Source organism: Carettochelys insculpta, chromosome 22 (genome assembly GCF_033958435.1).
Source record: "Carettochelys insculpta isolate YL-2023 chromosome 22, ASM3395843v1, whole genome shotgun sequence".
In the NCBI taxonomy this organism is placed as follows: domain Eukaryota; kingdom Metazoa; phylum Chordata; order Testudines; family Carettochelyidae; genus Carettochelys; species Carettochelys insculpta.
In genome coordinates, this window is record NC_134158.1 from 12,423,862 (window position 1) to 12,447,503 (window position 23,642).

A 23,642-nucleotide genomic window follows, 5' to 3' on the forward strand; every position below is an offset into this window, starting at 1 on the left:
GCACCGCCCACTCGACCCCGCCCTTCTCTCTGGTGCTAGAGCCGGGTGGGGCCAAAGCCCTCAGGCGTCCGAGAGCAGCAGCAGCCCCGCCCCCGCCCGGAAGATGGAAGCGGCCGCGCCCCCCCCATCCCCCGCCGGTCACGTGACCCGCAGTCTCCGGGCGGGTGCAGGACTCGGAGGCGGCCGCGGCGGGGCGCGCTGGGGCGGGGCAGCCGGAGCCTCGGGGCCGGGCGGCGTCACAGGGGCCTGGGGCAGGAGGCGGGGACCCCGACCCCCCCGGGGAACGGCTCACGCGGGCCAGGCCCCCCGAGCCCTTCGCAGCCCTGCGACGGAGCAGTGCTGGCCCCCCGGCAGGCTGCACCCGAGCACTGTCTACACTAGGGCAGCCCAGGCGAGCCCCCAGCCAAAGCCCACGCCGCCCTGAGTGCAGACTCAAGCACACGCTGGGAGAAGGGGGTGATGGGCGCCTTGGGAGAGCAGCCTGGGTCGGCCCCACCACGGAGACAGGCCCTGGGGAGAGACCCGCTCAAGTCTGTGGAGACCCGGCTGGGGGCAGGCCAGCCCTCAGCGCTCTCATCCTGCGGCCAGCCGAGGGCCAGGGGGCTGGGCCTGCCCTGGGAAAGCCAGGGACCGGCTGGGGCGGGAGTGGCAGCGGCTGGGGTGGCGCCAGCACCTCAGCCGTAGAAATCCCTGATCTCCTAACGTAGGCACCAGGCAACCCTTAGTGGGCCTTTGTTCCCTGAGTGCGGAGCCGGGGGCAGGGGCTTTGGGGCACAAAGGAGGCAGGGCCCAGGTTTGGGGAACCTCTCGGGCCCCCTTCTCCAGTATGGATCAGACGAACGCGCTGTGCCCGTCGCCCTTCAGTTCAACTTGCTGCTGGGTGGGGGGGCAGGGCCAGGGGATGGGGTTCTGGGAGTGCCAGGCTAGGCCACTGCTGGGGCGGGGGTTCCCCAGGGAGAGTTTTCCCAAGGTGCCTCCAACTAGTTCCCCAGCATACTGCCTCATGAGCTCCCATTGTGGAGCAGGGCTGGGGCTGCAGGTCAGGAGTGGGGAGCACTGGCAGGGCTGGGGCTGCAGGGCAGCAGTGGGCGAGGTCGGGAGCTGGGGTCACCGGTGGGGCTGGGGCTGCAGGTTGGGAGTGGGGGACTGTGTCAGGCCCAAACAACAGCTGTGGGTCTCCTCCATTCACCAGCCCCCCCTTGCCACACTGGCCCGCCCATTTAGAAAATGAAGCACCTGCCACTTTAATCCTCAGCAGCCGCTTGGCCGCAGCACTGAGGTGCAAACAAGGAAGTAAGGAAGGTACAAAAATAAATAAACCCCCATCGGCGCCAGCCATGTGAACCTGACTCTGCCAACCAGCCTAGGGCAAGCCCAGGCCCGCGCCCTGCAGAGGCCTCTGTCCCTGGCAGAACCCAGGCAGCCCCCGCCCAACCCCAGCCCCAGCCCTCCCCTTCAGCCTTTGCTCCCTTGGAATGTGAACCCAACCCTGCCCACTGGTGCCCAGCCCCTCACCTGGGCCTCAGGCCTTGGCCCCCGTCAGTTCCATGGGGGAGCTCCGGGCTGGGCCTGTGGTCAAGGTGCCCGGGGGGGCTGGGTCCTGCGCTGTGCGCCCCAGCGGGTGCTGCGGAGAGGGCCCCAGGGAAGGTGGCAGACAGGGGATGGAGGACCCTCCAGCAGGCCGCGGGGCAGGACCCGCAGCAGCAGGCGACGCAGCGGGCGCTTGTACCCATTCTCCGTGCCCACACACTGGTACTGGCCCTCATCGGACAGCAGCACTGGGCTCAGCAGCAGCCCCTGCGGCGGCAGCAGCAGCACCCGCTCCTGGGGCAGCTGGGGGAGAGGGGCAGGGTTAGCTCTTCCTCTGGGCCCAGGGCAGGTGGGGGAGAGGGGGCGGGGTTAGCTCTTCCTCTTGGCCCCGCCCACCAAGGCAGGTGGAGGAGGGGGGTTAGGTCCTGCCCAGGGCCCCGCCTCCTTCCATGATTCTGCCCCCTCCCAGGGCAGCTGGGGGACCCCAACCATGCTACCCCCACCCCTCTGAGGGCACAAGGGGCGGTGGGGAGGATCAGGGCATGGGGTGGGGGATCACTCACCGGGCGTGGGGAGCCACTCTCTGAATGCACCAGCCACCTGACCTGGGTGCGGGGGGAGGGGGGCCGGCACTCCAGAAACACACTGGCCCCCTCCACCCCGAACTGCACCTGCTCCGCCAGCTGCTGCTCTGCCAGGGTGGGGGGGAGCACATCAGAGGGGGGCCTGTTTCCCTCCCCCACCCAGGAGAGAACCCAGGTGTCCGGGCCTCCAGCCCTTTTCCCCTCCCCAAGCTGGGAGAACCTGGACGATCCCTACTGCCCTGTCGTACCCTGGGGGGCTTCCCTGGGCCCTGCACCAGGACCTGCTGGTGATGGGAGTTTCCGGTGCCATGGCCTCTCCCACAAACGCAAGGCCCTTGGGAACCTGAACCTTGTGGGGACGGTGACCAGGGGACACCTTTTACCCAAGAAGCAGGACAAAGGCCAGAGGATGGCCCAGGCTTGCCAGGGTGGGGGAGGTCTGGCTCAGGGTCCCCCTCTCTCTGCAATGGCTGGAACTGACTGACAAGTCTGTTCTGCGCCGGGTCCCTGGCACCGACTCGCCCTCCTGCTCTCCTGCCGCCGCGTCCCGTCCCAGCTGCCCGCGGGTGGGCGCAGGGCTGGGGCTCCCCACTCGTGGACATCAGGCATCCAAGCCCCTCCCCGGGGAACTCACTGTGCCTGTTGTAGCCGCGGCACTGCCGCACGGGGTCTCCGTGCTTGATGTCCTGGCGCCGGACCCGCCTGAGGTGGGCAGGGTACAGCATCAGCTCCAGCCACCTTGTCCCCATAGGCATGAAACCCAGGGGTCCGGGAGGCTCACCTGGCCGAGTGGGGCTGTAGGGACCCCTCCCCCCCAGGGCACTGGACCCAGGCATCCGGGAGGCTCACCTGGCCGAGCTGGGGCTGTAGGGACCCCTCCCCCCGGGGCACTGGACCCAGGCGTCCGGGAGGCTCACCTGGCCGAGCCGGGGCTGTAAGGGGCGCAGTGCTGGCCGTCCCAGGCGCAGTAGGGGTCCCGGGCCAGGCAGCAGTCGGCGCAGGCCGGGCCGTAGGCTGCACAGCGATGGACGGTGACCTGGACCAGCCCCACATCCGAGGAGACGTACAGCTGGTGCTGGGGACAGACAAACCTCTGAGGGAGGGAGGGACCCACGGAGCTGCGCCTCCCGGAGCCAGGCAGAGAACCCTGCACCTCGCTGCCCGGCCACGCGCCTGGGGGCTCCCACCTACCCGCTTTGCGGAAATCCAGAGGCTCGTCACGGAGGCTGGGCTCTGTGGGGAGAAGGGGCAGGTGAGCCGTGGGGCTGGGCACCAAGGGAGGAGCCGAAAGCAGGGAGGGGCAGGGCTAGGATAAAGGGGGAGCGCAAAGGGGCGGAGCCCAGAGTGGAGGCGTGGCCTCTCACCTCGAACACCTCCACCTCCTCCAGCGTCAGCTCGGCCGGGACGCCTGGGTCCTTGGGCAGCACCACCACCTTCTGCACCGTGCCCCGGTCTGTGGGGAGCGAGCGCCTGAGCGGGGCAGCCTGCCGAGACCCTGCGGCCTGGGGACCCAGGCGTCCAGGCAGCCCCGACCCAGCCCGGCGTACCGGTCCCGAGGAAGAGCACCTCGTAGCGCCCGTCGGCGGCCGCGGCCAGGTCCACGGCCAGCGCGGTGAAGCTGTAGGGGAGGCCGGCCCGGACCAGCAGAGGGCGCCGCGGCACCGGGTACACGGCCTCGTACATCAGCGGGTGCGAGCGCACGAAGCTCACCAGCTCGTCCGGGAGCTCCCGCGTGGAGCGCAGCCCTGGCGTGAAGGTGCCGCCTGGGCACTGCGGGCAAAGGGCAGGGAGCCGGGCGTCTGGGCGACCGCCTCCCTGAGCGCCCTGGTGCTCCCCGCCCCCCCCGGGAGAGAGCCCTGGTGCCCGGGTGCCCCCCCCCCCCGGCGGGAGAGAGCCCTGGTGCCCGGGTGCCCCCCCCCCCCGGCGGGAGAGAGCCCTGGTGCCCGGGTGCCCCCCCCCCCCCGGCGGGAGAGAGCCCTGGTGTCCGGGTGCCCCCCCCCGGCGGGAGAGAGCCCTGGTGCCCGGGTGCCCCCCCCCCCCCGGCGGGAGAGAGCCCTGGTGCCCGGGTGCCCCCCCCCCCGGCGGGAGAGAGCCCTGGTGTCCGGGTGCCCCCCCCCGGCGGGAGAGAGCCCTGGTGCCCGGGTGCCCCCCCCCCCCCCCCGGCAGGAGAGAGCCCTGGTGCCCGGGTGCCCCCCCCCCCCCCCCGGCAGGAGAGAGCCCTGGTGCCCGGGTGCCCCCCCCCCCCCCGGCAGGAGAGAGCCCTGGTGTCCGGGTGCCCCTCCCCCCCGGCGGGAGAGAGCCCTGGTGCCCGGGTGCCCCCCCCCCCCCGGCGGGAGAGAGCCCTGGTGCCCGGGTGCCCCCCCCCGGCGGGAGAGAGCCCTGGTGTCCGGGAGCCCCCCCCCCGGCGGGAGAGAGCCCTGGTGTCCGGGTGCCCCCCCCCGGCGGGAGAGAGCCCTGGTGTCCGGGAGCCCCCCCCCCCGGCGGGAGAGAGCCCTGGTGTCCGGGTGCCCCCCCCCCCGGCGGGAGAGAGCCCTGGTGTCTGGGAGCCCAGCCCCACTCACAGCTCCAGGTCGGGGGTAGGGCACGCGGCCGGTGTAGGGCACCCACTGGTAGCTGTGCCCCTCCTTGTGGGCGAAGGGGCCGTTGAAGACGGCGCGGACGGCGCTGAGTGGGTAGGCGCAGACAGCTGAGCCCTGAAACACGGACCTGTGGGGCACGGGGGTTATGGACCTGGCTGGCCAGTGCCCCCTCCTGAGACCCCTGGCCCCTGTATGATGTCCTGGGAGACAGGTCATTGTGCCCCACCCCCACCGGGAACCCCCCCACTCGCCCCGGGTCACCCCCCACAAAGAACCCACCCCAGCCCCCTGGGTCACCTCCCACCCGAGAACCTGCCTCAGCCCCCTGGGTCACCCCACACCACCAAGAACCTGCCCTCACCGAAAACCCGCCCCACTCCCCCCAGGTCACCCCCCCACCAAGACCCCGCCAGGCCCCCGGGTCACTCCACCCCCACTGAGGCCCCCCCGGGGCTCCCCATCCCCATTGAAAACCCCCCAGTCCCCTGGGTCATCCCGCACCCACTGAGACTCCCCCAGGTCACCCCACTGAGATCCCCTCAGCTCCTCTCCGGTGCCCCCAGACTTCCTGGCTGCGCCCCACCCTCGACTCACCCCAAAGTGGAGAAGAGCCCATAGACCCTGGGGTTCTTCTCGTCCTGCGTGGGCAGCAGGAAAACGTCTCCTGGGGGAGCAGAGTCCCAGATGGAACCCCAGTGTCTGGGCTCCCTTCCCATCCCCCCCGCAGCCCAGGAGCGAAGCCGGGCGTCCCGCCCCCCTGGCTCCTTCCCCACCCCCAACCTCCCTCGCCTCTCCTCTGGCCCCGCTGGACAGGCTGGGCCTGTTCTGGGCAGTGTCTGGCCCCCTCCCGCCAACGCAGCCGGAGCCTGCCAGGCTGGGGCAGGTCTCTCCCGGAGGCTCCTGGGGGGCAAGGCGGGCCAGGGCAGGCCCCTCCCCGCAGGCTCACGCAGCTCATCGAAGAAGGTCTCCACTCCGTCCTCTCCCACCACGGAGCAGACCAGCCGGGCCTTCAGGAACGTCGTCCACTTATTCACCAGAGCTCGCTGCCCCCCGTCATCGTTCTGGGACAGAACAGGGCAAGGATGGTTCAGCCTGCGCTGCGGTGCAGCCACCTCTGGGGCAGGGCGGCAGGGGAGCGGCCGCACGCAACACTGCTCAGGAACGGATCAGCCTGTGCCGCGGTGCAGCCACCTCTGGGGCAGGGCGGCAGGGGAATGGCCGCACGCAACACTGCTCAGGAATGGATCAGCCTGTGCCGCGGTGCAGCCACCTCTGGGGCAGGGCGGCAGGGGAGCGGCCGCACGCAACACTGCTCAGGAACGGAACAGCTGGTGCCGAGGTGCAGCCACCTCTGGGGCAGGGCGGCAGGGGAGCGGCCGCACGCAACACTGCTCAGGAACGGATCAGCCTGTGCCACGGTGCAGCCACCTCTGGGGCAGGGCGGCAGGGGAATGGCCGCACGCAACACTGCTCAGGAATGGATCAGCCTGTGCCGCGGTGCAGCCACCTCTGGGGCAGGGCGGCAGGGGAGCGGCCGCACGCAACACTGCTCAGGAACGGAACAGCTGGTGCCGAGGTGCAGCCACCTCTGGGGCAGGGCGGCAGGGGAGCGGCCGCACGCAACACTGCTCAGGAACGGATCAGCCTGTGCCACGGTGCAGCCACCTCTGGGGCAGGGCGGCAGGGGAATGGCCGCACGCAACACTGCTCAGGAACGGATCAGCCTGTGCCGCGGTGCAGCCACCTCTGGGGCAGGGCGGCAGGGGAGCGGCCGCACGCAACACTGCTCAGGAACGGAACAGCTGGTGCCGAGGTGCAGCCGCCTCTGGGGCAGGGCGGCAGGGGAGCGGCTGCACGCAACACTGCTCAGGAACGGATCAGCCTGTGCCGTGGTGCAGCCACCTCAGGGGCAGGGCGGCAGGGGAGCGGCCGCACACAACACTGCTCAGGAACGGAACAGCTGGTGCCGAGGTGCAGCCACCTCTGGGGCAGGGCGGCAGGGGAGCGGCTGCACGCAACACTGCTCAGGAACGGATCAGCCTGTACCGCGGTGCAGCCACCTCTGGGGCAGGGCGGCAGGGGAGCGGCCGCACGCAACACTGCTCAGGAACGGAACAGCTGGTGCCGAGGTGCAGCCACCTCTGGGGCAGGGCGGCAGGGGAGCGGCCGCACGCAACACTGCTCAGGAACGGATCAGCCTGTGCCGCGGTGCAGCCACCTCTGGGGCAGGGCGGCAGGGGAGCGGCCGCACGCAACACTGCTCAGGAACGGAACAGCTGGTGCCGAGGTGCAGCCACCTCTGGGGCAGGGCGGCAGGGGAACGGCTGCACGCAACACTGCTCAGGAACGGATCAGCCTGTGCCACGGTGCAGCCACCTCTGGGGCAGGGCGGCAGGGGAGCGGCTGCATGCAACACTGCTCAGGAACGGATCAGCCTGTGCCACAGTGCAGCCACCTCTGGGGCAGGGCGGCAGGGGAGCGGCTGCACGCAACACTGCTCAGGAACAGATCAGCCTGTGCCGCGGTGCAGCCACCTCTGGGGCAGGGGAGCAATCTGGGCCAGGAAGTGAAGGAGATGCTCGTTTCTGACTTCAGCAATGGTGGAAATGTTAGGAGGGCAAAGGGACCTCAGAGCTGGCAGTGGACTCAGGGAGGGCAAAGCCAGGCTGGGGAGTCAGTCCCGCCCTGCCTGCTGGGGCAGCCCCTGCAAGCGCCTGCTCACCAGACAGACCCGGCCAACCCGGGCCAGCACAGCAGCTCCCACAGTGCCCTCCAGCGCCTTCTCGCGGAAGAAGAAGTACAGTTTGTCGTCGCTGCGCTCAGTGCTGTCCGGCACCACGTGCGCGCGCAGGAACACAGGGTCTGGAGGGAAACGGGGGTGAGTGCAACTCCTGTCTGCCCCCAGGGGCCCTGGGAGTGCCCTGTGCTCCTGCCCCCCAGCGCCCCCGTACCGTGCAGCCAGCGAGAGTCGTGCTGCTCGGTGCGGATGGCCGGCCGCGGGCCCATGGTGCGGAACAGAGCCGCGTCGGTGCCCATGAAGTCCACATGCATCCCTGCATAGAGCGTCCCATCTGGGGGGGCAGCGGGTCAGTGGGGCAAGACCCTGCACAGGGCAGGCTTGCCCCCACAGGGGACAGACGGACGGACAGACACTTACTGACGAGCGTGGCCAGGCTGCTCTGCCGTGGGTCATAGGGGCACTTCCCCTTCCCCGGCTCCTGTGAGCGCGGCACCATGCGGAACAGGTACTCCTGGGGACAGGAGAGGGTCAGAGCTCTTACTTCCCCCACGTCCCTGATTGCTAGGCCCTTCCCCCAGAGCTCAGGAGAACCCAGGCATCCGGGGTCCCAGCCCCCTGCTCTACCCACCAGCCCCCACTGCCCTCCCAGCGCTGGGGAGAACCCAGGAGTCCTGGCCCCCAGCTCCCTACTCTAACCACCCACCCCCACTGCCCTCCTAGAGCCGGAAAGAACCCAGGCGTCCAGGGTCCCAGCCCTTTGCTCTAACCACCCGCCCCCACTGCCCTCCCAGCACCGGGGAGAACCCAGGCGTCCAGGGTCCCAGCCCCCTGCTCTACCCACCAGCCCCCACTGCCCTCCCAGCACCAGGAGAACCCAGGAGTCCCGCTCACACTTCCCTGCGCTGCCCACTGGCCCCCACTGCCCTCCCAGTGCTGGGGAAAACCCAGGCGTCCTGCCCCCGGGCGGGCAGCTGACCTGTGACTTCCAGCCCCTGTGCACAAGGGCGCAGACAGGGCGACAGGCCCCGGTCCCACAGACGTAGAGGTGGGTGCGGTTCAGGGGCTCTGCCAGGCGGACGTAGTTGAAACATTCGCCCTGGGGGGAGGGCAGAGATGGCTGAGTGGGGGCAGACCCCTGGAAGAGCTGGGGGGGCAGGGAAAGGAAACCAGTGGGGTCGGGGGGGGGGGCCAGCCCTGAGGGAGGGGCAGGCTGTGGGGACCAGCCCAACTCACCCGCTGCCCCTTCCCCGCCAGGCGGCACTCGGCCTGATGGCTCAGGGGTGCCGGCCAGTGGATCTAGGAAAAACAGAGGGAGCATCAGAGCTAGGGACCCAGCTCCCCACCCCCACCATCGCCTCACCGGCCTCCAGGCGCCCAGCCCCCCGAGCTAACCAGCGCCCCCCGCGCTCCTCCAGCATGCAGGCTGAGAACCTAGGCACCCAGCCCCGCCCCCACCCAGGAGAACCCAGGTGTCCAGGTGCCCGGCCCCGCCCCGCCCAGGAGGACCCAGGTGTCCAGGCGCCCAGCCCCGCCCCCCCGCCTAGGAGGACCCAGGTGGCCGAGCGGCCTACAAGGAGCGGCTCCCTGTTGATGTTGTGCATGTCCAGGGCCAGCAGGTAGTCGCGGGCGCCCAGGTACAGCCGGTCCTGGTCCTGGTCCAGCAGCAGGATCCGGTAGTCGCTGGAGTTGAATCCGAAGGTGAAAGGCCGGGCCGAGCGGGTCTTCAGCAGCTCTGGAGGGGCAGGACAAGGAGCTGAGGGACCAGGTGTCCTGCCACCAGCACCTACTGCACTTCCAGGCTACCAGCTCCTGACCCCTGCTCCAATGCCACTGCCCTCCCCGGGAAGAGAAGCCAGGAGTCCTGGCAGTCAATCCCCGCCTGCTCTAACCACTAGCCCCAACCCCCTACATGGGGACAGAACCCAGGAGTCCTGCAACCCAACCTCCGCTGCTCTAACCACCAGGCCCCACACCCCTCCCTGCACCAGGGAGAACCCAGGCTCCCAGCCCCTCCCCCCACAACCCCCTCGGGCAGCAGCTGGAGTGGTTCCTGCCGCCGCTGATCTGCCTGGCGCTGGCTGAGCTCAGGGGTATTTTGGGGGCAGAGCAAAGCTCAGAGCTAATCCCCCGGCCGCATTCCTGCCCTGTGCCAGGGCGCGCCGCAAGCTTCCTACCTGCAGTGACCTTGAGCGAGTCGCCCCTGCCCCCCGCGGGCATGGCTGGCACAGCCTCGGTGGATCACCCCATCCGCCAACCCCCTGCCTCACCAGCCCAGCCCCGCTACCTGCAGCCCAGCTGGCACTGAGCCGCCGGGGGGCTGCTCCCCTGCATTGCACGCCTGGCTGGCGTGTTGCACAGTGCGGGTGGGGGTCTGGTGGAGCCGGGGGCCCCGAGGGTGTGAACTGGGGGGCGGGGGAATTGGCAGCTGCCCATCAGAGTGCCTGGGGGAACTCAGCCCTGCTCCGCACTCTGGGTATTTTAAGCTCTTCTGGGAAAGCCGCTCCCTAGGGCAGGGAACGGGATCCTGGGGTCCCCAGCACAGGCGGGGTGGGGACACCCCCACGCACCTGGCCCAGGGCCCGGGCTGCACCTCTGCACGTGCGCTTGCATGAACATGCTCGTGCCCGGACACGCACACGCCTGCCGGCCTGGGCACACCTCTATGCACAGTCTCTGCTGGGACAGCACCAGCCAGGCCCGGAGCGTGCTCTCACGAGGCACCTGCCTCGCACACGTGCCTCTCCTGCGCGGTGCTTGCTCCCAGTCGTGCAGGGCCGGAGCACATGTGCACAACTGTCAGCCAGTAGCCTGGCCCCTGGCCCCCCACCCCTCACCTTTGTAGGACAGGTAGATGCGGGGCGCACTGGGGGGGCCAAGCCAGGCCAGGGTGCAGTGCAGCAGCAGCACCAGCAGGGCAGCAGGTGCTGGGGGGGCCATGGGGAGAGGCCACACCTGTAAGAGGACAAGAGGCAGACAGGGCATGGGGGGGCTGGGCAGGGGACAAGGCAGGCAGCTGCGGGGCTGGGCATGTCAGGGGCACCTGGGCTACCATGGGGCAGGGAGGGACCATAGGGTGGGGGGGGGCTGGGCAGGGGGGTACCTTGGGGCAGGGGGAAGCTGAGCTTGGAGGTTCCATGGGGCAGGGGGCGCTGGAGGTGGGGCAGGGGGTACCTTGTGGTAAGGGGGGGCTGGGGGGAGCTGAGCTGGGGGGTTCCATGGGACACGGAGGCACTGGGGGTGGGGCAGGGAGGGGCTGGGGGGAGCTGAGCTAGCAGGTTCCATGGGGCAGGGAGGGGCTGGGGGAAGCTGAGCTTGGAGGTTCCATGGGGCAGGGGGCGCTGGAGGTGGGGCAGGGGGTACCTTGTGGTAAGGGGGGGCTGGGGGGAGCTGAGCTGGGGGGTTCCATGGGACACGGAGGCACTGGGGGTGGGGCAGGGAGGGGCTGGGGGGAGCTGAGCTGGCAGGTTCCATGGGGCAGGGGGGTGCTGGAGATGGGGCAGGGGGTACTTTGTGGTAAGGGGGGGCTGGGGGGAGCTGAGCTGGCAGGTTCCATGGGGCAGGGAGGCACTGGAGATGGGGCAGGGGGTACCTTGTGGTAAGGGGGGGCTGGGGGGAGCTGAGCTGGGGGGTTCCATGGGGCAGGGGGCGCTGGAGGTAGGGCAGGGGGTACCTTGGGGCAGGGGAGAGCTAAGCTGGGGGGTTCCACGGGGCAGGGGGTACCTTGGGGTAAGGGGGGACTGGGGGGAGCTGAGCTGCCCGGGACCCTAACTCGCTCTGCTCCCAGAGCTGCGCTGCGTCCCCCACACCCCCGGGGATTACAACCTGCGCGCTCCGCCCCCCAGGTGCGGCCAGGTGCATGATGGGATCCCTGCACCACCCGCGGAACCCCGGCGTCCGGGCGGACTCCCCACTCCGGCCAGTCCTGGACTTTCCCCGGCCGAGCCCTGCGGGGGGTCCCACGCTGTCCGTGCCACCGCGGGGGCTGCCCGGCCCCATAGGGCCACCGAGGCGAGAGTCTGGGGTAGCTGGGCGGTGCACCAGTGTGGCTGGGGGTCGCCAGTGGGACTGGAGGGCTGCGAACGGGGGGGGTCACCGGTGGGATTGGGGGCTGGGAGCGGGGGGGGGGGTCACCGTCTAGTCCTTACCCGAGAGGTCTCAAGCTCCCAGCCGTGTCTGTCCCAGGGTGTCGGGGGGTGGGGGTGGGGTGAGGTCCCGCCCCCCCGCAGGTTGCCAGGGTGGGAGGGGCCGACCCCTGCCAATCCCCCGCGCCCAGCAGCTGAGTCCCCCCCCACCTTAACCCTTCCCGGCCCGCTGCCCCCCAACCTGGCTGGTGCTGCAGCGGGAACCGAGCCGCACCCCGGAAGCCTGGATCGTGCTGGGAGCGGGAAAATAGGGGGTGGGGGAAGGGTGGGGTCCCAGAGGGGATCCTGGATGATGCAGGTCCCAGGCTGTGGGGAGTGGCGGCTGTGGGGGGCAAAGGGACGGGCTCCAGGCAGGGAGGGGGGCTGGGGGGGACCCAGGCACCTTCAGGCTCAGGGGCTCCCCCTGCAGTGGTACATGCTGGGAATCGCTCCCCCCCACACCAGACCCTGTGACCAGCAGACTCACCACCTGCCCGTGTGTGCGGCAGGAGGAGCCTGGACACCTGGGTTCCCCTCCAGGGGTCCGAGGTGGGGCGGCACCAGTGCCACCTACAACTGGCCATTGCCCTTTGCTCTGCCAGGCTGACACAGCTAAGCAGGAAGGGGGGCCCCACTGCAGCAGATGGGGGCGCCTGGGGGCAGCGGGGGGCACACTGGTGGGAGTGCAGTCTGGAGGAGCACCCTGGGGTGGGAGATGCCCAGGCTAGGGGCGTCCCCTGGTGCCCTCACCCAGGCTAGAGGGGCACCCCACGGCAGACGCAGCAGAAAGGAGGCTGGGGCTGGTGGCATCTCACATATATTAAGTGCTTTGGTGCCCGGGGGGGGCAGCATGCAACCCCCCAGCTCCCCCACCTCAGTAGCATTGTGTAGAGCAGGCCTGGGGGAGCTGCTCAGCCCCACGCCTCCACCCACGACACCCCACAGTCCTTGTAGACCGGCAGCCAGGGGGCTGGCCCCAAATGCCAGCACAGAGTGCCCCTAGCTGAGTCCCCCACAGGGGAGCCCCCCTGCCCCCCAACCACCAGGGACTCCCACCCTGTCCCCATTGCCTCAGCACAGAGCCTCAGGGGAGCCCCCGTCCTGCCCCCCCCACAGACAGACAGAGCACATGGTGAGCATGGGAGCAAGGGGTGGTGTTCAAAGCCCCCCCGCCATGCGGATGGTAGGGTTGTGCCTGGCCCCAGGAGCAGAGAGGATTGTAGGGGGGCAGCCCCCCAAAACAAGAGACCCTGAGCCCCACAGCAGCTACTGGGGGCCTGACGCCGCCCTGGCACTAGAGGGGGCTGTTTACCCACAATGCCGCTCTCCCAGGGCCAGGTAGCGGCCCAAGAGTGGGTGTTTGCCAGCTGCACCCCGGCCACCCAGTGCTGCCCCCCTGTGGCCAGGCTGGGAACTGCAGCTGCCCTCAGTAACAAGGGATACATGTAATTGCCCCACAGCCTGAGCTGCAAAGGAGCAGCCCCCCCCCGCATCAGGGGCCAGACTGGGCCGGGCAGGCGGAGTCAGAGTCTGACCCCAGCAGGGGGCACCGGGGGGTGGGGGTCCCGCATCTTCCATGGGGGGCGTCCCGCGTCTTCCATGCGGGGGTGTCCCAGCCCCAGCAGGCCGAGTCCTGTCAGTGCCCCCCAGCGCCACCTGGGGGCAAGAGTCATAGATATAGTCAGCCCCACTGACCCCCAGTCCCCCCGCCAGCACTGCCGCCCCCGACCCACAGATCCCCCACCAGCACCACCGTCCGACCCACAGAGCCTCCCGCCCGACAGACCCCCTGCCAGCACTGCCGCCCCACCCCAGACCTCCCCCACCAGCATCACTGCCCCCCCCACCGCCCACCAGCACCACCCTGCCTCTCCTCAGACCCCTGCCACTGCCACCCCACTCCCGACTCACAGAGCCCGACCCACTCTGCTGACGCCCCCACTCCTAACATGGAGGAACAATTACCCCCTGGAGCTGGTGTTACTGCCCGTCCTCCTCATCCATGATTTCCTGCACGTCCTCATCCTCGTCATCCACAATGAGCACACAGTCCTCGCCGTTCTCTGTCCCACTGCGGGCACCATGGGCATGAGGGGGGCTCCTGGGGGTGCTCCCCATCACGCTCGGCACCCCCCAGTGCACCCCCACTGCCTGCCCCCACCCCAGCCCTGGCTCACCTGTCATCTCCGGGGCCCCTGCTCTCGCCCATGAGGTAGTACTGCAGCGGGTTGGGCCAGAGATCCTCCCTGATGATCTGTGGGGCCACAGCGGAGCAGGTGAGTCACTCAGGGGGCAGTGGGGGAGGGGGGACAGGCTGGTGCTCTCACCTCGGCGATATGGTCCCCGGCAGGGAAGCTGTGGTCGGCAAACCAGGCGAAGAAGCTGCGCCCCATCTCGGGGCTCTTGGCGCTGTGGGCCTGGGGGTCCTGGTCCCGCCACCAGCGGATGGGGGTGGCGTGGGACACCAGCCTGCCTGGGGGGGAAGAGGCCAGGTGAAGCCAGGGCTCCAGGCAGCCCCCGGTGCCCCCCAAGCAGCCCCGCCCCGTACCAGAGGAGGCTGCCTGGAACTCCTTGACGATCACCTCATTTTGGAAGTAGGGGTTCCCCCCAAAGTAGAACTTGATTTTGCATCCCGACTTGGAGTGAGTCAGCTCCTCCACCTGCGGGCAAGAAAGGACCCAGGAGTCCAGAGCTGGGCCTGTCAACAGTCCCCCAGAGCCAGGGATGGAACCCAGGTGTCTTGGCCCCCAGCCCCTAACTTTACCCACTCCCCTGCCCAAGGCAGGAGAGAACCCAGGCGTCCTGGCCCACAGACCCTAACTTAACCCACTCCCCGCTCCACCCCCCACCCCGAGGCAGGAGAGAACCCAGGTGTTCTGGCCCCCAGTCCGCTCCCACCTGCAGGTTGCTCATGTAGCTGAGGGTGTCTTCGTCCCGGTCGGTGATCATGGCCGACAGCTGGGGGTGATTGAGAAACTGGGGAGCCCAAGTCAAGGGAATGCAACACCTGGGTTCACTGGGCCTGGAGCTTCCCCACAGTGCGCCCGCCCCACCCCCGGCCTGCCTGGGACAAGCCCTTCCCCCTCCACAGCCCCCCACCACCTGCCTGGGACGAGCCCTTCCCCCTCCACAGCCTCCTACCACCTGCCTGGGACGAGCCCTTCCCCCTCCACAGCCCCCCCACGCCTGCCTGGGGCGAGCCCCCCCGCTGCCAGGGAGGGCAGCCCAGGCCCGGGATACAGCGGTGACCCAGAACCCGGGAATGTTCTGAATGATGGCATTGCGGCGCTCCAGGTGAGGCCGGCGCACTTGGCTGAACTTGGCCTTGAGGCAGCGGAAGGCACGGCCGGCCTGTTCATTCACTGCCTCCAGCTGCAGCTGCACCTCCTCCAGCTCCTCCAGGTACTGCTCCGTCCTGGGGGCTGGCTGGGCTGCCGTGGCCCCCTTGTCATCCTCGTCTTCCCCCACCGCTACTATGGAGCACCCCTCCTCCACCCTGCTCTTCCTCCGCTCCTCGGTGGCTTCCAGAACCTGCTTCTCTTCATGTGAGGCAGCATCTAGCCTCCCGGTGTTTGTGGTGGCAGTTTCCAGGACCCCCCCCGCCTCAGGGGAGGCAGTGTCTCGCCTCCCCGTGTTTGTGGCAGCGGTTTCCAGGTCCATCTCCTCAGCAGAGGCAGTGTCTAGCCTTCCCACCTTTGTGGCGCTGGTTTCTAGGATGTCTTTCTCCTGACAAGTGGCAGTCTCTAGCCTCCCCATTTTGGTGATGGTGGTTTCCAGGACCCCCTTCTCTGCAGCAGTAGTTTCAAGGCTCCCTTGCTCAGTGGCAGCCTCGAGTCTCCTGGTGGCACCCCGGGGGCTGCTCCCCGCTTCAGTGGTCTCTTGCTCCCACTTCCCGTGGCCGGCCGCCTCTGGGCTCCCCCGCCTCCTTCCAGAGGTCTCCAGGCTGGCCGGCTGCGCGGTGGCAGTTTCCAGGCTTCCCACCCCGGCAGGGAGCGCCAGCCTGCTGTCCGTTTCCATGCGCCCCTGGGTCCCAAGCGCCCCCTGCCGCGCGGCGGTTTCCAGGCCCCCCCCGGCCGTCAGCTGGGTGAGAGCCTGGGCGGCCTCGGCCTCCTTCAGCAGCGGCGGGCCCGGGCGGCGGCGCTTGGCGGCCGGGGGTGGTGGGGTCCGGCGGTCCCCCCCATTCCCGCTCATGGTTCGCTCCGCTCAGGCCGGGGGCGGGGCCGCACCGGCCCGCTCAACCCTCGCTTTCAAACGGAGGAAGCGCGAGGGGAGCAACGGCGGCCGCCAACTGCCAAACTCCAGCGCCTCGCATTTCCCTGCCCGCGCTGATTGGCCAACGGCGGGAGAGCAACGCCTTCCGCCCCACGTGGAGAGGCAAACCGAGCGGCGATTGGTCGGCAGGGCCAACAATCGTTGGAGTTTCCGCCTGCAGGTCGCCCCACCACGTGCGGGAAGCGGACGCTGATAGGACGAGAGCCTCCTCGGGCACGGCCAATGGGCAGGAGGCGGAACCAGGCTCCGTTGACTCGCTCGCGTCCGGAAGGAAGCGGCGCTCGGCTGTGTAGCCAACAGAGCCTGCGCGGGACGCATGCGCGCTGGCAACACCTGCCTCGGTACATGCGCAGTAACGCCACGCTTGCGCCCTGGGCAGGAGGGCCTGTGAGCATGCGCGCCCGCCTGCAGGCGCGAGGGAAGGGCGGTAGTTTGTCGCAGGGAGTCCCGGCAATAGTGGTGCCTTGCACACGCGCGTGCACGGCAAACACTGGTGTGTTGCGTGTCATGGTGCACTGCACGGGAAAATGGCATGCAACCGAGAACCTCGCAAACGTGCCTTGTACAGCAGTGCGCGGGCAATGGTGCAAGCCTGGCACAAGAGCGTGCTACTCGCCGTGCACTGGCTGCTCAAGCAGCGTCGTCCGGCCAGGGTCCGTGTACCCTGGGCGCTACCCCGAGGCTCTGCTGGGCGTGCAGCAGCTCAGCCAGGCCTTTGCCGAGCTTTACACCAGGCTGCGGAAAAGCAGCAGTGAAGGCGGGGGAGGCGCGAGGTTCGCTCCGACGGGGACGTGCGTCTCCCGCTCTGCGCGCCCCCGCTGCAAGGCCTTGGGCGAGACTGAGCCCGCAGGAAGTCGGCCCCTTTTCAGTAGCCGGCTCTTGCGAGGGGCTTTTCAGTGAGGCGCAACTCGCCGGGAGGCAAAACCCCTCTGACGCCTACCAGGGTACAGCCATCCGGGCAGGCTGAACGGCGCCTGGCTGGGGAGCGCGGCTTGCCGTCGGGCTGCGTTACTCGCCGGGGGGGCGCCTGCCCTTAGGGGTGCGCGGGAGGCTGCAGGGCAGCGCGCATACCAAGGAACCAGCAGCCATGAGACCTGCAACTGCCGGCACCCCGGGGTGCAGTGAGCACGCTGGTGCTTTGTACGTGGCAGAGGAAGGGGCAGTGATACTGCCCCTACCACGCACCAGCCTGGTGACAGAGACCACCGGTAGGAGCCCGTGACTGAGAGCAGATTGCACGGGGGGCTTTGGCAGATAAGCACAGCGGAAATAACTGGGGCTGCTGAGGGAGCCACAGCATTTGAGTCACCTTTACCCAGAGGTAGCGCTGTGACCCCACATGTGGAGGGAGACATTTGCAAAGTGCTTTAAAGGCTGAGGTGGGGAGGCTGCAGCTCGGGGCTCTGCCCTGGCAGCCAGGGCTGGCACTGACCCTGCACCTGGCTTTTTCCTCCCTAAAAGTCAGGGGTGGAACCCAGAGTGCCAGGCTGAAGCCCAGCTCCAAGAGGCCCCAAGTTTCCAGCTAGGGTGCAGTCAGGAATAAACATCTCCTTCACTCGCCAGCTGCCCTGCCCCAGAAGTGCCTGCAACTTGGTGCCAGGCAGGCTGTCCCTGCACAGCATTTTACATAGCTGTTTCACTGCTGCCCTGCCCCAGAGGTGGCTGCATCTCACCGCCAGGGAAGGTGTCTCTGCACAGCTGTCCCGCCCCATGCCCCAGCTCTTCGTACACGGGCTGGTTTCGAGGAAAGAGAAACGTGTGACCTTTGAATCGAAATTTTGGGGGCAGGGTCGGCCCTGCTGACAGGAAACCAACACACAGATGGCTGTTTCACTTCAAACACTGGGGAGCCAGCTGCCCCCCGGCGCAGGCCCCAGGGCCCCTGCTGGGAGAGGCAGCGCTTGCAGCAGTCCAGGGCTCACCCCACCTGGCCAGCTGCTGGAGGAGTTCCGGGAAAAGGCAGAGAATTTGCTCCACAATGGGCAAGAATCAGGCATTTAACTCAGAGGAGCTGGGGCTCCAAGTGCCCCCTCTCCCGAGGCTAACACCAGCCCCCACACCCCTCCCAGAGCTCGGGCCAGAACCCAGGTGTCCTGACTCCCAGGCCCCAGCCAGTCTACTCACTAAGCCCCACTCCCCTCCCTGGGATGGGGCGAGAACCCAGGTGTCTGGGCTCCCCAGCAGACAGATTCTGCCTGGCCCAGGCACCAAGAAATCACCGTTGAGTTGGTTTGTTCCACTGTTGCTTTTTATATCAAAAAGAAAAGAAACAAGAATGGTCACGGCCCCCTGAAAAAGGGGGGAGGGCTGGACAAGAACCAACGATCTGAGCGAACCCCCGGCCCCCCTCCTCTGCCCCACCCCATAGCCCTCCCCCCCCCGACAGAGCAGTCCCCCTGGCACTGTCCACCGCCAGGGTCACTATCCATCGCGCCCGCCCCGCCCCCTCACCGCGTGGGGGGTTTCACTGCTGTACAAAAACACTGATTTTTTTCCATGTCTTTTTCTTCAAATTTTTTCCTGCCAAAAAAATCCCCCACCCCCAAAAAAACCCCAAACAAAAATAGCAAGTGAAGAGTTCGGTGTCTGGGTTGCACCAGGGCCAGGCCCCGCCAGGGCTGGAGGTCTGGTTTTGTACTCTGCTGGCTGGAAACGGCAGGCCAAGGGCCCCAGCTGGAGCCGGAGCCCTGGCCCTCAGCCCTGCCAGGTCTCCCCCAGTCATTCCAGCATTGCTGCAGCCCCTGCCAGAGCTAGGAGAGATCCCAGGCGTCCAGGTCTCAGCCCCTCCTGCTCTAGTCCCCAGCCCCCACTCCCTGTGTAGTTTTGGAGCTGGAACCCAGGTGTCCGGGCTCCCGCTGCTATCCCCTCTTCTCCAGCCCCAGTTGCTGGGGCTCCCAGAGACAGGTTTTGATCTCATTCTGTGGGCATCCGTCTGGAATCATTTCCCCAAAGCCAGCAGGGCAAGTCCAGCCCCGAGCCCACGATCAGGGCCCAGCCTGTCACGTCCTGCCCTGGGGGTGGGGGGTGCAAACAGCCCTGGGGAGCAGCAGAGGGGCACTGCCCATCCAGCATCACCACCTGCTACTCTCGCACCCAGCGGTGTTCCTGCAACATGCTGCCCGCTCCTCTGCTTGTGAGCCCAGCCTCCGGCCTGTCACGGGCTGGTACCTGGGGGTTGCTGCATAGTGCTCTAGCGTTACTCTGCCTGGTATCCCAGCACTGCCGCCTGTCACTGCGCGTGCTACTCTACCATTGGTCCTGCTCCTCTGCCTGTCACTGCGACTGCACCCGGTGTGGCTGTGCGTGGTACGCTAGCATGCGCCTGTTATCCCAGTGCTCTGGCCTGTTACTGGGGCGGATACCTGTGTGCTGGTGCATGGCATGCGAGCACTAGGCCTCTTACTGAACACAGCGTCTTCAATCGTGCACATTCCTCTATCATCAGTACTCCAGCATCGCTGTGCGTTACGCAGCCTCTTCCCGCTCGCGGTACGCGCCCACTGGGCACGTCACTCTGCTGCTACTCCAGCATCGCTGTGCGTTACGCAGCCTCTTCCCGCTCGCGGTACGCGCCCACCGGGCACGTTACTCTGCTGCTACTCCAGCATCGCTGTGCGTTACGCAGCCTCTTCCCGCTCGCGGTACGCGCCCACCGGGCACGTCACTCTGCTGCTACTCCAGCATCGCTGTGCGTTACTCTCCCTGTTACGGCCCACAGTAAGCGCCCACCGGGCACGTTACATTGCTGCTACTCCAGCATCGCTGTGCGTTACTCTCCCTGTTACTGCCCACAGTAAGCGCCCACCGGGCACGTCACTCTGCTGCTACTCCAGCATCGCTGTGCGTTACGCAGCCTCTTCCCGCTCGCGGTACGCGCCCACCGGGCACGTCACTCTGCTGCTACTCCAGCATCGCTGTGCGTTACTCTCCTTGTTACGGCCCACAGTAAGCGCCCACCGGGCACGTTACATTGCTGCTACTCCAGCATCGCTGTGCGTTACTCTCCCTGTTACTGCCCACAGTAAGCGCCCACCGGGCACGTCACTCTGCTGCTACTCCAGCATCGCTGTGCGTTACGCAGCCTCTTCCCGCTCGCGGTACGCGCCCACCGGGCACGTCACTCTGCTGCTACTCCAGCATCGCTGTGCGTTACGCAGCCTCTTCCCGCTCGCAGTACGCGCCCACCGGGCACGTCACTCTGCTGCTACTCCAGCATCGCTGTGCGTTACTCTCCCTGTTACTGCCCACAGTACCCTCCCACCGGGCACGTCACTCTGCTGCTACTCCAGCATCGCTGTGCGTTACGCAGCCTCTTCCCGCTCGCGGTACGCGCCCACCGGGCACGTCACTCTGCTGCTACTCCAGCATCGCTGTGCGTTACGCAGCCTCTTCCCGCTCGCAGTACGCGCCCACCGGGCACGTCACTCTGCTGCTACTCCAGCATCGCTGTGCGTTACTCTCCCTGTTACTGCCCACAGTACCCTCCCACCGGGCACGTCACTCTGCTGCTACTCCAGCATCGCTGTGCGTTACTCTCCCTGTTACTGCCCACAGTAAGCGCCCACCGGGCACGTTACTCTGCTGCTACTCCAGCATCGCTGTGCGTTACTCTCCCTGTTACTGCCCACAGTAAGCGCCCACCGGGCACGTCACTCTGCTGCTACTCCAGCATCGCTGTGCGTTACTCTCCCTGTTACTGCCCACAGTACCTTCCCACCGGGCACGTCACACTGCTGCTACTCCAGCATCGCTGTGCGTTACTCTCCCTGTTACGGCCCACAGTAAGCGCCCACCGGGCACGTTACTCTGCTGCTACTCCAGCATCGCTGTGCGTTACTCTCCCTGTTACGGCCCACAGTACCTTCCCACCGGGCACGTTACTCTGCTGCTACTCCAGCATCGCTGTGCGTTACTCTCCCTGTTACAGCCCACAGTAAGCGCCCACCGGGCACGTCACTCTGCTGCTACTCCAGCATCGCTGTGCGTTACTCTCCCTGTTACAGCCCACAGTAAGCGCCCACCGGGCACGTTACTCTGCTGCTACTCCAGCATCGCTGTGCGTTACTCTCCCTGTTACTGCCCACAGTACCTTCCCACCGGGCACGTCACTCTGCTGCTACTCCAGCATCGCTGTGCGTTACTCTCCCTGTTACTGCCCACAGTACCTTCCCACCAGGCACGTCACTCTGCTGCTACTCCAGCATCGCTGTGCGTTACGCAGCCTCTTCCCGCTCGCGGTACGCGCCCACCGGGCACGTTACTCTGCTGCTACTCCAGCATCGCTGTGCGTTACTCTCCCTGTTACGGCCCACAGTAAGCGCCCACCGGGCATGATACTCTGCCTTTTACTCCAGCATCGCTGTGCGTTACTCTCCCTGTTACGGCCCACAGTAAGCGCCCACCGGGCACGTCACACTGCTGCTACTCCAGCATCGCTGTACGTTACTCTCCCTGTTACGGCCCACAGTACGCTCCCACTGGGCATGATACTCTGCCTGTTACTCCAGCACTGCTGCATGTTACTCCACCTGTTACTGGGCACATTACTCTGCTGCTACTCCAGCATTGCTGTACATTATGCTGCCTGTTACTGCCCACAGTACACTCACACCAGTCACGTTACTCTGTTATTCCAACATTGCAGCATATTACTCTGCCCGTTACTGCCCACAGCATAGTCTCACCAGGCACGTTACTCTGCCAGCTACTCCAGGATTGCTGCAGATTACTCTGCCTGCTACTGCCCACAGTACACTCACCGTGCAGGTTACTCTGCACCTACTCCAGCATTGCTGTACATTGCTCCATCTGTTACTGCCCACAATAGTCTCACACGGCATCATACTTTGCATCTTCTCCCTCATTGCTTTAAGTTACTCCACCTGTTACTGCTCACAATATGCTCTCACCAGTCACGTTACTCTGTTCTTCCAGTATTGCTACATGTTACTCTGCCTGTTACTGTGAACACTATGCTCTCACCTGGCATGTTACAATGCCTGCTACTCCACCATTGCTGTCTTTGTTACTATCCACAATGTACACTTACCCAACATGTTACTCTGCATCTACTGCAGCACTGCTGCATATTACTCTGCCTCTTAGTGCCTACAGTGTTCTCACTGGGCACATTACTCTGCCTGCATGTTACTCAGCCTGTTACTGCCCACAATATGCTCTCACTCTGCACACTACTCTTCATCTACTCTTGCATTGCTGCAAGTTACTCTGTCTGTTATTGCCCACAATACACTCTTACCCGGCATGTTACTCTGCCTCCTACTCCAGTATCGCTGTATGTTACTCTGCCTATAAGGGTCCACAGTACGCTCTCACTCTGCACACTACAGCATTGCTGCACGTTACTCCGCCTGTTATTTCTCACAGTATGCTCTCATCGAGCATGTTACTCTGCCTCCTACTTCAGCACTGTTGTACGTTACTCCGCCTGTTACTGCCCGCGGTACACTATCACCATGTACGTTACTCTGCCTCCTACTTCAGCACTGCTGTACGTTACTCCGCCTGCTACTGCCCATGGTACACTATCACCATGTACGTTACTCTGCCTCCTACTCCAGCACTGTTGTATGTTACTCCGCCTGTTACTGCCCCCGGTACACTATCACCATGTACGTTACTCTGCCTCCTACTCCAGCACTGTTGTACGTTACTCCGCCTGTTCCTGCCCGCAGTACACTATCACCATGTACGTTACTCTGCCTCCTACTCCAGCACTGTTGTACGTTACTCCGCCTGTTACTGCCCGCGGTACACTATCACCATGTACGTTACTCTGCCTCCTACTCCAGCACTGCTGTACGTTACTCCGCCTGTTCCTGCCCGCAGTACACTATCACCATGTACGTTACTCTGCCTCCTACTCCAGCACTGCTCTACATTACTCCGCCTGTTACTGCCCGCGGTACACTATCACCATGTACGTTACTCTGCCTCCTACTCCAGCACTGCTGTACGTTACTCCGCCTGTTCCTGCCCGCAGTACACTATCACCATGTACGTTACTCTGCCTCCTACTTCAGCACTGCTGTACGTTACTCTGCCTGTTACTGCCCATGGTACACTATCACCATGTACGTTACTCTGCCTCCTACTCCAGCACTGCTGTACGTTACTCCGCCTGTTCCTGCCCGCAGTACACTATCACCATGTACGTTACTCTGCCTCCTACTCCAGCACTGCTCTACATTACTCCGCCTGTTACTGCCCGCGGTACACTATCACCATGTACGTTACTCTGCCTCCTACTTCAGCACTGCTGTACGTTACTCCACCTGCTACTGCCCATGGTACACTATCACCATGTACGTTACTCTGCCTCCTACTCCAGCACTGTTGTACGTTACTCCGCCTGTTCCTGCCCGCAGTACACTATCACCATGTACGTTACTCTGCCTCCTACTCCAGCACTGCTGTACGTTACTCCGCCTGTTCCTGCCCGCAGTACACTATCACCATGTACGTTACTCTGCCTCCTACTTCAGCACTGCTGTACGTTACTCTGCCTGTTACTGCCCATGGTACACTATCACCATGTACGTTACTCTGCCTCCTACTCCAGCACTGCTGTACGTTACTCCGCCTGTTCCTGCCCGCAGTACACTATCACCATGTACGTTACTCTGCCTCCTACTCCAGCACTGCTCTACATTACTCCGCCTGTTACTGCCCGCGGTACACTATCACCATGTACGTTACTCTGCCTCCTACTTCAGCACTGCTGTACGTTACTCCACCTGCTACTGCCCATGGTACACTATCACCATGTACGTTACTCTGCCTCCTACTTCAGCAC

General features: G+C 66.1%; 2 protein-coding genes across 12 annotated transcripts; both read right to left on the reverse strand.

Annotated features, from left to right (window-relative positions):
• Positions 1-1,405: 1,405 nt before the first annotated feature.
• Positions 1,406-13,077, reverse strand: LOC142024250 (semaphorin-3F-like). Of its 7 annotated transcripts, none has more exons than XM_075016063.1 (18): positions 11,579-13,077; positions 10,001-10,385; positions 9,005-9,165; positions 8,667-8,729; positions 8,410-8,529; positions 7,851-7,944; positions 7,645-7,764; positions 7,416-7,555; positions 5,640-5,754; positions 5,288-5,357; positions 4,676-4,820; positions 3,662-3,884; positions 3,479-3,567; positions 3,306-3,347; positions 3,032-3,189; positions 2,749-2,816; positions 2,094-2,221; positions 1,406-1,833 (listed from the first exon to the last, which is right to left on the reverse strand). In XM_075016063.1, exons 2-18 carry the CDS (start codon positions 10,047-10,049, stop codon positions 1,576-1,578), a joined length of 2,043 nt encoding a protein of 680 aa, XP_074872164.1. In that variant the 5' UTR covers positions 10,050-10,385; positions 11,579-13,077; the 3' UTR covers positions 1,406-1,575. The 7 variants fall into 7 exon arrangements, with proteins under 7 accessions (XP_074872164.1, XP_074872167.1, XP_074872163.1 ...); XM_075016062.1 differs by having other exon boundaries at positions 1,407-1,833; positions 10,268-10,385; XM_075016066.1 differs by lacking the exon at positions 7,645-7,764 and having other exon boundaries at positions 10,268-10,385.
• LOC142024251 (uncharacterized) lies at positions 13,071-16,161 on the reverse strand. Of its 5 annotated transcripts, none has more exons than XM_075016070.1 (7): positions 14,795-16,155; positions 14,453-14,530; positions 14,103-14,214; positions 13,882-14,027; positions 13,732-13,808; positions 13,520-13,625; positions 13,071-13,210 (listed from the first exon to the last, which is right to left on the reverse strand). In XM_075016070.1, the coding sequence occupies exons 1-6, from the start codon at positions 15,743-15,745 to the stop codon at positions 13,535-13,537; spliced, it is 1,455 nt and encodes a 484-aa protein (XP_074872171.1). In that variant the 5' UTR covers positions 15,746-16,155; the 3' UTR covers positions 13,071-13,210; positions 13,520-13,534. The 5 variants fall into 5 exon arrangements, 3 of the variants coding, with proteins under 3 accessions (XP_074872171.1, XP_074872172.1, XP_074872173.1); XR_012648444.1 differs by having other exon boundaries at positions 13,179-13,210; positions 13,882-14,023; positions 14,137-14,214; positions 14,795-16,161; XR_012648443.1 differs by lacking the exon at positions 13,732-13,808 and having other exon boundaries at positions 14,795-16,159.
• Positions 16,162-23,642: the final 7,481 nt, after the last annotated feature.

Coding starts and splice junctions, on each gene's coding strand:
- LOC142024250 (XM_075016062.1), bottom strand. CDS start 10,370: ATGGCCCCCCCAGCACCTGCTGCCCTGCTGGTGCTGCTGCTGCACTGC. Junction 7,556..7,644: donor CGACTCTCGCTGGCTGCACG/GTACGGGGGCGC, acceptor GTTTCCCTCCAG/ACCCTGTGTTCCTGCGCGCG. Junction 3,885..4,675: donor CCTACCCCCGACCTGGAGCT/GTGAGTGGGGCT, acceptor CTTTGCCCGCAG/TGCCCAGGCGGCACCTTCAC.
- LOC142024251 (XM_075016070.1), bottom strand. CDS start 15,745: ATGAGCGGGAATGGGGGGGACCGCCGGACCCCACCACCCCCGGCCGCC. Junction 14,531..14,794: donor CCGGGTTCTGGGTCACCGCT/GTATCCCGGGCC, acceptor TGGGCTCCCCAG/TTTCTCAATCACCCCCAGCT. Junction 14,028..14,102: donor GTTCCAGGCAGCCTCCTCTG/GTACGGGGCGGG, acceptor CTTCCCCCCCAG/GCAGGCTGGTGTCCCACGCC.